At 44.7% G+C, this 12,358-nt stretch overlaps 1 protein-coding gene across 2 annotated transcripts in view; it reads left to right on the top strand.

Moving 5' to 3' along the window:
- Window positions 1-590: 590 nt before the first annotated feature.
- The window catches only part of LGALS9 (galectin 9), a 37,916-nt gene continuing 26,148 nt past the window's right edge, over window positions 591-12,358 (top strand). Inside the window, exon 1 of one of the 2 annotated variants that reach the window (XM_029612587.1) lies at window positions 591-730. In XM_029612587.1, coding sequence (XP_029468447.1) covers window positions 692-730 — 39 coding nt within the window. In that variant the 5' untranslated portion in view covers window positions 591-691. The remainder of the gene's footprint in view (window positions 731-12,358) is intronic. The other variant, XM_029612588.1, reaches the window with a different exon arrangement.

The raw sequence follows: 12,358 nt of genomic DNA on the forward strand, positions 1-12,358 counted from the left end.
TGTTCCTTTTTTTTTTTTATACCAGCAATTTGAGGGGGGCACAGTGCTACCACCTGGAAAGGGAGCTGCCGTACCACATCTTACGGCCGCCTGCACAGCTTCGGAACCTAACCACAGGCACCATTTTCACTCTTAATGCGGTTTCTCTGCGGTTCTTGTACCCTTCCTCTCCTGGCTCTGACTTCAATGAGATTTTGACTCACCAAACAGTCTCTACAGAGCCCCCCAACCCCTCCCTGACTGCGATCAGGGGGCCATTTCTTTAATCAGGCCTCTCCTTACAAGAGTTTTATTGTGAATGGATATTTTTGTAGCCCACCTTTTACTGTGTAAAAGGGGGCAAATAAAGAGACAGGGGGCTTGGGACTGATCAGAACCAGGCTTCGGGAGGGTTCTCAGCAAAACACACAACAGCAGACACTGTCGGGATTTTGCCATTTTGCAGATGTAAATTTCATTACTCTTTTGTTACTTTCTGAAGCTGAAAAACACTCGATCAGTTTCTCCCTTTGGTGCTGAACTGATCCTGAAAGTTGTGGCTGTAAACAGTTTTTATTGTCCAGGCTAAGATTTACAGGAGGAAGCTGCGGCTGTGACCCCCAGATGAAACCCCTCCCAGCTTGGCTTAAACTCGGCCAGAGGAGGAAATGAAACTCAGAGGATTCCAAGAGCAGAGCAGGGAGGCACCGCGATGGCATTCAGCTACCCTCAGGCACCCATCTTCAGACCGGTATGTACCACTGCTGTACGCAGCGCTGTACAGCCACTCCCTGCAACTGGAGTCTCACACAATCTATACTTCATTTTTTTTTTTAACTTCCAGGGTGGGGCTAGATTCTTCTGCTTACAAACCACATTTCTTTTTGTGTTAGGGAATGCTGCAAGTAGGGGCTTTTCTGATGCCCATGTTGGTTTCTCCCGACCTGTTTTTCACATATGTTCATGTACTCCTGAAACCAACTTGCAGGGAAAATCAGCTAAACAGAATCCGTTAGGTATCATGTTTTTGTTTTGTTTTGGGTTTTTTTTTTTTTTGGGGGGGGGGGGGGTGGTTCATGATGTAAAGCTTCTGGTAGCAAAAGCAAAATATTGGTCGGAAGGAAGCAAAGGAAACTGCAGTTAAAGATAAAGCTGTTACAAAAGCTTATAGGGGAATAAACATATTGGGGCTGACGCAATAAAGTCCACCCAGTCTAGAGTACAGGTTAAGGAGTAGTTGGATGGGCGTTTTGGACGCGCTAGCCTAACACCCAATGCAATAAGGGGATTAGCGGGTTCAAAGCGCACGCCCAAACAGCTGCTTAGCTGATAGTGTTTATCACATGTAAAGTTCATGTAGATGAGGCTATTAGCTATTATCCCCTGATTCAGTAAATCCCCAGGCACCCAATGCACACTTTTTAATGCAACAAATGTAACGCAGCCCCGGAGCTTGCATTAAGTCATTCCACAAGTCATGGGTATATGAAACAATCCAAAATACTGTTCTCTGTAGGAGGAACCACAGAGAACAGTAGACTTACAGATTTGGTGATTAACAATAAAGAATTAATGAAATGGATCGATTACAAAAAAAAATAATTTCTGGACGCACAATATACATGCTCCATGCTGATTTCGCCCCTTGCTACTCTGCGTGTATATTGTGCATCCAAAAAAGTGGGGTTTTTTTTTTTGTAATCGATCCGTTTCATGAATTCTTTCTCGAACGCCCATAGCAATTGTATTAAACACCCATAGCAATATGTAAGCGCACAGCCATGTCTCCTGGTGCCCAATGCATTTGAGCGCTAGGGATGTACAATAGCTGTTAGACTTATTGTTACTGTTCCTATCATGTTACATTATACCTGTTAAAATTATTGTTACGGTATTCCTGCTCTCTGCCTACCCCCTACCTCCACCCTTCCTCTAGCCTTCTGTCATATATCGGCCCTTTAATACCGATTAGTTCTTAAGATATCTGTTCAGATGTAATTTCCTTTCAGTTTCCATTTGTTATACTGTAAACCGATGTGATGTGAAAACGAATATCGGTATATAAGAGCAAATAAATAAATAGCATCCCCTAGCACGTCCCTTTAATGTGCCGGCTCATTTAAATTTAGCATCAGGCGTCCAGGAGGGGTGGCTTTGCACACATTAGGGAAATTGGCGCTCAGTACGAGTGCACATTTTACTGTACATTTTATTGCATCGGCCTGATTCTGTTTAGGGCTTTTTCAGTTGTTCATTAACCAAAATCTGTTTCCAGACAGGTCTGGGTAAATTCTGCTCACTGTAGCTGTAAAATAGGTGTGGGGTAAAGGTGTGAGCAGCAGCTTCTGAATTTAACCATTTTCATGTCCAACATGTGCCCGAAACATTGTGGGGGATAAAAATACATTTTTTTTTTAACGTAGAAAAGGCCACGTCCCAGAGCTTTTCCTGCCTTTAGAAACCACAGTATCTTGTTAGGGTGGCTGGGAGTTTTTGTAAAATCCCTTCCACCCCAGCCAGCGCTGACTCATCTAAATGAGGAATTGCAGCTGGCGCATAGAAAGGGACTGGAATTCATTTCACACAGCAAACCTGGGATTGGACGCATGGATACATGCAGGAAAACCATATGCTTTGCCTTTACAGAGGAGGTCGTGCAGAAAAAATGTCCACTCCAACAATTTTTGTGCCAAAGAATTCAACGGGGAGGAAAACAAAAAAAAGAGCTCCAAAGTTTACTCTTTCTAATGCACTCTTTCCATGTCCTCTTTGTGGTAATGGTAAAGAACACATCCATCCGGGTACGTCCACATGTAAGTCTGTCAATGCAGTGAAGGAACAACGCAGCTGGACGGATTTGTGCGCACAGAGGGGCCGATGCAATAAGACAGGCGCTGAAAACAGGCGCTGGCATGGAAAACATGGTTTATGTGCACAAATGATGTTTTCTACATATAAAATATCAGTTACGCAGTGTGCGTTAAACGGGTGCTCATGACTGAGCACCCACTTCCTTAATGCGCGCCGATCCACCTCTTCCGGGCGCCCAGTTTAATATTTGAATCAGGTTCTTCTAGGCGCTAGGGGGAAATTGGGCACCACTAGTGCCTCCTCGGCAGCAGGCGCCCAGGAGAGGTGGTGGTCAGGTTAGGAAATGGCTGTGCACAACCACGGGTTAGGAACATGGACATCCATTAATTGAGCTTCCCTTTTCCTAACCTGACCGCCGGCGACATTTTTTTTAAAATTCTCCTATTTCGTTACTCCTACTTAATATCGCAACGATATTAAGTCGGAGGAACCAAAAAAAGGAACAGAAAAGCAGCATGTAATTTTTTTGGGCTCCTCAAGAATTAACGCCTGCTCCGGGCAGGCGTTAATTTTTGCAGGTTAAAATGTGCGCGTCGGACTCGCATTTTTTTTTTTTTTTTAATCGGTGGCGAAATAGGTATTAGCCTCATCAATATGAATTTACATGTGATGAGCGCTATTACCTAGGTGCTTGATTGGACACGCGTTTTGGACATCCTAACCCCCCCCGTTTTGCATCAGGGTTATGGACGCGAGTCCAAAACATGCATGCAATCACATTTTGAGCCACGCGGCTGGCCTGAAAATTATTTCAGATTGTTAAATCACAAGTGGATTATGAGACCTTGCAGGAGAACCTTGAGGACCTGGGAGACAGGGCAACCAAATGGCAGATGAAATTTAATGTGGACGAGTGCAAAGTGATGCACATAGGGAAAAGTAACCCATACAAGACTTACATTATATAATAGGTTCCATGTTCAGCGTTACCAGTCAGTAAAAGGATCTGGGCATCATCGTGGACAATACCTTGACATCCATGGCTCACTGTGTGGCGGCAATCAAAAAAGCAAACAGAATGTTAGGAATTATTAGGAAGCGGAGAATGTCATAAAGCCTCTGTATCGTTATGTGGTGAAACTGCACCTAAAGTACCGGTCACTACATCTCAAAAAATATATAGCTGAGCTGGGAGAGGTACAGAGAAGGGCAACGGCTTCCCTCTGAGGAAAGGCTAAAGAGGTTAGGGCTGTTCTTCCTGGAGAAGAGACAACTGAGGGGGATATGATAAAGGTCTATAAAATCATGAGTGGAGCAGAAAGGGTAAATGCGAAAAAATTGTTTACTCTCTGAAAATATACAAGGACTTGGGGAAGTTAGTAAGGGGCAGATTTTAAAAGCCTACGCACGTAAATCCAGGTGGATTTACGCGCGTAGGGGGTGTTATGCGCACCGGGCCTATTTTCAAAAGGCCCAGCGGTGCACATAAAGCCCAGGGACACGTGTAAGTCCCGGGGCTTGAAAAAATTGGCGGAGCGGTCTTGGGGCGGGGCAGGATGGGGGTGTGGCCAGAGGCCTTTGCTAGGCAGGCGTAACTTCTGCAACAAAGGTAAGGGGGGGATTTCGGGCTGGGGGGTGGGACAGTTAGGGGAAAGGAGGGGAAGGTGGGGGCGGGGGGCGGGAATGAGGAAAGCCAGCTGGTCTCCCTGAGGGCTCGACGCGCACAAGTTGCACTATTGTGCACCCCCTTGTGCGCGCCAACCCCTGTGTTTATAACCTGCACGCGGCTGCGCGCACATGTTATAAAATCGGGTGTACATTTGTGCGTACCGGGTAGCGTGCACAAATGTAGGCCGCACGCATAGGTATTAAAATCTGGCCCTAAGTAGAACAAATCAGGAAATGTATTTTTCACCTCAATGCACAATTAAGGTCAGGAATTCATTGCTGGAGGATGTTGTAAAAGCAGTGTAATTGGGTTTAAAAAATGTTTGGACAAGTTCTTACATGAAAAGTCCATAAATCGTTATTAACCAGATAGATCTAAGAAAGCCACTACTGGGTATTAACAGAATGGGATCTATCTACTATTTGGGATCCTGCCAGATTCTTGTGACCTGGATTGGGCAGTGTTGAAAATAGGATGTTGGGCTTGATGGACCCTCTATCTGACCCAACATGGCAGTTCTTAAATAACATTTTATCTGTGGAAAACATGCTTTAGATGCACTAAGCATATTTTCTGCACATAAAATACTAACTAGAAGTTCTGTTATCTGAACTCCAGCTTCTGTCCGTAGGCTAACATTTGTTACAGGTTCAGACCATGCACACTGGTATCCTGCCCAAGGGCTCTGACCTGGGGGGGACTAATCTCATATAAACACTCACATACTGGGAATATACCTGGGGGCTTGAACCCAGGAGCTTATCCCCTATACAAAGAGACACACACACACACACACACACACACACACACACTTTGATTCAGTACATCATGGTTCCAGGTAAGTTTATTTGAGCAATAGAAGGATAGAACAAATAAAATCAGATCATATAGAAGAAGTAATGGTAGGTAATAACAATTTCTACATAGATATAAAAAGCTTACATTTCCAAAGAATCAGCCATACCATCACATCCAGGACTCGCTCTCTCCTCTCTTTTTCGCTGTCTCTCCTTATACATTACAAACGCTTGTGAAAGCAGCTGCGTTCCCTCCCTCTGAGTTCTTATCAGATTTTAGACACAGCTATGTGGCCTTCATTCTAGTTTTCTCATCATAGACTTAAGTGTATAACTAAATAAACAGACTCTTGCCTGTTCATAAACATTTCACAGTGCAAGACAGTAAGCAGGAGTTCACTCAGAGGTTGGCCTGTGACCTTCAAACTAGTCTGTGTCTGGGTGAAAACTCTGAATCCATACGGCCTATCTTCTATATACATCCTCAGCAAAAAGTAACAAAAAATGACTCCAACACATCAGTCCTGGAGACTTTACTCCACCTAAGACTAGGAGTTAAGTTTCGAGTGCTAAGAAAACAGGAGGCAAGTCCATGCATCTCTCTGCATTGGGAGTAATGGTTAATGCCATTAATTAGCACTCTCGCTTGCAAATTCCCTGCTGTCTTAAAAGACATTGTTGTATGCACATTCAAGTAAATTTTCAAAGGGCCGCACACATAAAAAACAGGGGTTATGTGTGTGGCTGGGCCTTGCACGCACTGGGTGGATTTTAAAAGCCCTACATGCACCGGGCATATTTTATAAAGAACCAGCAATGCACGTAAAGCCCCGGGACACGTCTAAGTCCTGGGGCTTTAAAAAAGGGGTGGTCCGGGTGCGGGGCAGGGCCAGAGGCCTCCGGCACAGTGGCCATTTGCTGCTGTGTCAGAGGATCGCGTGTCGGCAGGCTCCTGGTGTGCGCAACTTGCACCTGGGCGTAAAAGGTAAGATAGAGGTTGGGGGGGTTAGAATAGGGCTAGGGGTGGGAAGGTTAGAGGAAGGGGTGGGAAGGGGTGGGAAGGAAAGAGTAGGGGGAAGGGAAGTTCCCTCACAGGCCGCTCCGAAATCGGAGCGGCCTGGGAGGGAACGGGTGAAGGCCGTGGGTGTCGGCGTGCGCAGGGTGCACAATTGTGCACTCCCTTACGTGTGTCAACCCCCGATTTTATAATCTGCGCGCACATGTTATAAAATCGGGCATCCATGTGTGCGCACCGCGTAGCGCGCCCACATGTACGCCCGCGCGCTTCTTTGAAAATCTACCCCACTGCGCGCATTTTAGAAGGGGCCAGCCACACACATAACCCCTGTCATGCGCAGAACTGCCGGGCCCTGAAAAGGGGTGGGGTGTGGTCTGGGTGAGGCGAGGCGGTGGTCAGCTGGGCAGAGAAGCAGTAAGTAGTGAAATGAAACAAATTTGGGGTAGCTAGGTTAGGCAGGGGGGGGGGGGTAGAGAAGTTCCCTCCCATTCTGCTCCTTAATTGGAGGGAACTGGAAAAAAAGCCAATCGCGTCGCTGAGTGTAACTTGAAAATTCCCCCCCCCCCCCCCCCCCGCATGTGTGAGTCGCGGTCTGTCCGCACATGTGCGCGCGGATGTTAAAATCCGGTACGCATGTGCGCGCGGACATCGGATTTTATAACATGCGCACACCAGCGCGCACATATTATAAAATCGGAAAATCGACCCCCAATGTGCGCAGAACTCCCTGCTGCATTGGCAGTAAAGTTTGTGTACAACAAATGTGTGCACAGATTAAACTGAGCTGTGCTGAGCGCATCTTATTACATCAGCCTCAAAGATTGCTTCTGCGTACTCTGTAAACTCCCTATTACTAGGCCTACTTTCTAGCCTACTAAAACCACTACAGTTACTCCAAAATGCCTCTGCTAGACTATTACTAGGGACAAGGAAATTTGACCACATCATCCCCTCGCTGACGGCACTGCACTGGCTTACTGTACAATCCAGAATTCACTATAAAGTATTAACCTTAATTTTCAATATCGTCAACAATACTGACCAGTGCTTATTGGGAGTGACACTTCAACACTATGTACCACAGAGAACCCTAAGATCACAAAACAAAGGACTTATCACGGTGCCTTCTACTCAGAGCACACATCTAACGCAAATCAGGGACCGAATGTTTTCCATAGCAGGCCCCCAGTTGTGGAACTCCCTTCCAGAGTCAATATGCCAGATACAGATAGAAAGAATTTCAAACGTGAGCTAAAAACATGGCTCTTTAGAAAAGCTTAAGATAACCAACATACCGAAAACCTCAACGTCAATACAGGAAACATTGGTAGTGAAGTGAGCAATAAGTAATGATTGAAGTAAAGTATATAAGTAGTTGAATTAGAACCTGCATTTGCTGTAATGCCGACTTTGAAAATGTGTGAAAATGAAGACTATAAATCTACTGTCATGTTGACCAAGTATATGTACGAACATGTATAAGAACATATATCTGCTGTGGTTTTGTCCTAGATTATGAATGCTGGCACAGAATTTGATTGTTAAACAAGAACATGAATGATGATTTTGTAAACCGTTGTGATCTTATTCTGGAACAACGATATATAAAAAAACATAAATAAAGAAATACATAAAGGAGGAGACCTTTCTAAACTTGCTTATTTTATTTTCAGTGTATGAAAAGGTGCAAAACTGGAAAATTTCTCCAATTTAGTTTTTCCATCTGCAAGAAATTATCACACTCATGAAAATATCACCCAAGTGCAGGGGCGGATTGGCCTATCGGGGGATCAGGCATCCCCCGGTGGGCCAGTTGCTTCAATCACGTGGTTTTTTCTGCCCCGAAGAGAAACCTGCGGAGCCACGGCAGAGCTCATCCTGCCACGGCCCGAAGAGAGGCCTGCGTGCCTATGATTCTGCGGACTGAAGAGAGGCCTGTGCAGCAGCAGCCGAGACCCTCCCCTCCCCCCCCCAACCTTGCAGGAGCCGCGGGTAGCAGTGGCCTTCTTCCACCTTCCTTCCAGCATTGAAGATCATCGCTGCCTGAAAATTATGTGTGTGTATGAGAGAGAGAAAGCCTGGAGGGGTGTACGAGAGAGAGCCTGCATGAATATATGAGACAGCCTGCGTGTGTGTGTGTGTGTGTGTGTGTGTGTGTGCAAGAGAGCCTGCACGTGTATGAAAGTGCAACAGAGCTTGTATATATGTGAGAGACAGCGTATGTATGAGAGTGAGAGTGCCTGCATGTGTCTGTGAGAGCCTGAGACTCTGTGTGTGTGTGAAAGAGAGAGAGTGAAAGAGCCTGTGCATGTGACAGCATATATGTGAGTGAGAGAGAGCATGTGTGTGTGTTGGGTAGGGAGAGAATTAAAAATTGTGAGGCCCCCTCCCCCAATCCACAACAATCTGGGTAAACAAATAAGCGTGGGGGTAGCTTGCTTATTACAGCGGATACTACTCTAAACTAATTAAGCCTGATATATCACTTTGAATGCATATACAGCATTGCTCTCTGCTTCAACCGCATGGGGAAATGTGGAAAACAGGATTTACGGTACATTCAGACAACAACCAACAAGGCATTGATTTGTGCAGTCTGGGTAAATAAGCATCGGGGTAACTTGCTTGATGCAGCGGTTAGTTACTACCCTTAACCATTAAGCCAGGCCTTATGCTCACCTTTGATGCAACTCCAGCATTACTCTCTGCATCAATGCAGGGGATGGCAGGAAATTTGAATCAAACAGTTACCAACAAGGGCCCTGAACTTGGTGGTTGATGAAACAGATAAGTATGGGAAAATAAGTGTGGGAGCTTGCTGGGCAGACTACATGAACCGATTGGTATTTTTCTGCCATCATTTCTATGTTTCTATGTTTCTATCTCTGGGTGACTAGAAATCAAAAGATCCCAGATATGGAGAGCTGGAAATTTTTAATCCTATTAATTTAAATATTGGGGTGTTATTTCATGTCTGCTGTTTCAAATATTTGATGTTTGGGAAATAATACAAACAATTATTTTAATTACTGGATGTTCGATGGCTGTTGCCTGCTTAACATATTCTTATATTTTTGTATGGTTTTAATATTATGAATGATGTTTTACATTTATTTACTTTATTGCTTAATGTTTTATGAGGAATTATGTTTCTGTTTTTCCATTGTTGCAATGCATAATAGTCAGGCTTATTGTGTTTTCCAGAGCATGTGTGTGAGCAAGAGTAAGCCAGTTAACATGTATGTGAGTGAGAGAGAACAAGCTGCCAATGAGCATTTGTGTGAGCAAGAGGACTATTTAAAACAGTGAGCATGTGTGTGAGCCAGAGTTTTGAGAGCCAGTCAGCATGTATGTGAGAGAAAATATAAGGGAGTTTGTGTGGAAATGAGCATATATGTTAGAAAGTGTATGTATATATAAGAGGGAGGAGAAAGTTTGTGTATACCTCCTATCCCTGACTAATCCATGACAATCTGCTGGTGAACTGGAATTTAAAGTTCCCAGGTATAAAGAGCAAGGGATTTTTTTTTTTTAGTTTTAGTTTTAATTATTGGGTGTTATTTGATGTATCTGCTGTTTTGAAATATTTTATTGATTGGAAAATTAAAACAAAAAAACAATGTTATATATTTTGAATCATTCTATGTTCTATTCATCAGCTGCTTTTAAATATTCTTTTTATGAGTATGGTTTTGCTATTATGATTGATGGTTTATATACCAGTATCTTGATTTTATTGTTTGATGTTTAATGAGGAATGGTGATGATTCTGTTTTTCCACATTGCACTACATATGGAGTCTGTCTGGTAATAGTTTCCAATCCAGTTTTTGTTTGCATGTTTCTAGTTACATTTTATTGTCTATTCTGTATTTGCTGAGGGTCTGTATGTTCTGCATGTGTGATTGAGGTGAGGTGTTCTGCTAGTGTGTAGTTTCTTTGTAGGGATCTATAACAGCTTGGCTTGTTCTGTTATCCTAATATCAGGGGTATAGGTGTTTTAGGGACTGCTGTAATAGAGTAGGTAGGCAGTGCAGAGCCTGGGGAACTATAAAAGCAGCAGACTCTATAGCACTTAGTCAATGGGAATGCATTGGAATGGTGGTGGTGGTGGGGGGGGGGTATGGAGAAGTGGAGGCAAGCTACAGTCACAAAAAGGGATGGGGGTGAGCCAAGAGGAAGTACCTATGCAGCGTTGGGGAGACTTTGCTGGCTATAGAAACAGTGAGACTCCTGGAGTGAGGGTGGGAATGGGAAAAGGAGAGGGTGAGTGCACCTGCAGGCTGAGGAAGGGCTGGCAGCAAGCAAAAACCTTTTAGATAATCATGAGGCAGTACTGGAGCAGTAGCAGCACAATGACAGAATGTGTGTTTCAGAGAGAGTGTGTGTGTGGGTGTCTTTCTCCCTGACAAAGAAAGAAACCCATACACACACTTTCTCTATGACATACCCATACACTGTGAGCAAGAGTGTGTGTGTGAGCATCTTTGTGTCTGAGAGACTATGTATGTGTCTGGCAGTGTGGTTGGCAGTGTATGTGTCTGAGAGACTATGTATGTGTCTGGCATTGTGGTTGGCAGTGTATGTGTCTGAGAGACTATGAATGTGTCTGGCAGTGTGGTTGGCAGTGTATGTGTCTGAGAGACTATGTATGTGACTGGCAGTGTGGTTGGCAGTGTATGTGTCTGAGAGACTATGTATGTGACTGGCAGTGTGGTTGGCAGTGTATGTGTCTGAGAGACATGTATGTGTCTGGCAGTGTGGTTGGCAGTGTATGTGTCTGAGAGACTATGTATGTGTCTGGCAGTGTGGTTGGCAGAGTATGTGTCTGAGAGACTATGTATGTGTCTGGCAGTGTGGTTGGCAGTGTATGTGTCTGAGAGACTCTGTATGTGACTGGCAGTGTGGTTGGCAGTGTATATGTCTGAGAGACTCTGTATGTGACTGGCAGTGTGGTTGGCAGTGTATGTGTCTGAGAGACTATGTATGTGTCTGGCATTGTGGTTGGCAGTGTATGTGTCTGAGAGACTATGAATGTGTCTGGCAGTGTGGTTGGCAGTGTATGTGTCTGAGAGACTATGTATGTGACTGGCAGTGTGGTTGGCAGTGTATGTGTCTGAGAGACTATGTATGTGACTGGCAGTGTGGTTGGCAGTGTATGTGTCTGAGAGACATGTATGTGTCTGGCAGTGTGGTTGGCAGTGTATGTGTCTGAGAGACTATGTATGTGTCTGGCAGTGTGGTTGGCAGAGTATGTGTCTGAGAGACTATGTATGTGTCTGGCAGTGTGGTTGGCAGTGTATGTGTCTGAGAGACTCTGTATGTGACTGGCAGTGTGGTTGGCAGTGTATATGTCTGAGAGACTCTGTATGTGACTGGCAGTGTGGTTGGCAGTGTATGTGTCTGAGAGACTCTGTATGTGACTGGCAGTGTGGTTGGCAGTGTATGTGTCCGAGAGACTATGTATGTGTCTGGCAGTGTGGTTGGCAGTGTATATGTCTGAGAGACTCTGTATGTGACTGGCAGTGTGGTTGGCAGTGTATGTGTCTGAGAGACTCTGTATGTGACTGGCAGTGTGGTTGGCAGTGTATATGTCTGAGAGACTATGTATGTGACTGGCAGTATGGTTCTCACAATACATGGCAACTGATCAAAAGCTAATTGGTTGGCAAGCGACTTTAATACCAGACCATGAATCCAAGATATAATTATGAGAGATGTAACCAGATTTGTGGCTGGATGGCAACCGATTGCATGGATGGAAGAGGGTACGCAGCTCCGTTTGCTCACCTCTGGTCTAGGCTATGTTCTACTACTTAGTTACTTAGGAAAAATGTGACATTTATGTTGGAGATTTTTTGGCCCAGTTCTTCCAAGCTCCAGTTCACATGATATACCTATGAAGGGTCAGTTTGGCGCGCTTTTGGAAACTGTTGAAACACATGCTGCAGGGAAAATGCACAAGGGAGTCAGACAGATAACTTGTGGGCTGGTTTTAAAAAAAATCCCCCGGGCTGATATTTTTCTGCAATCCACCCCTAGCCAAGTGAAAACATATATTTCATGCATGCTCCTACCAGGAGCA

The sequence above is a fragment of the Rhinatrema bivittatum genome, chromosome 8, assembly GCF_901001135.1.
Source record: "Rhinatrema bivittatum chromosome 8, aRhiBiv1.1, whole genome shotgun sequence".
Taxonomy (NCBI): Eukaryota; Metazoa; Chordata; class Amphibia; order Gymnophiona; family Rhinatrematidae; genus Rhinatrema; species Rhinatrema bivittatum.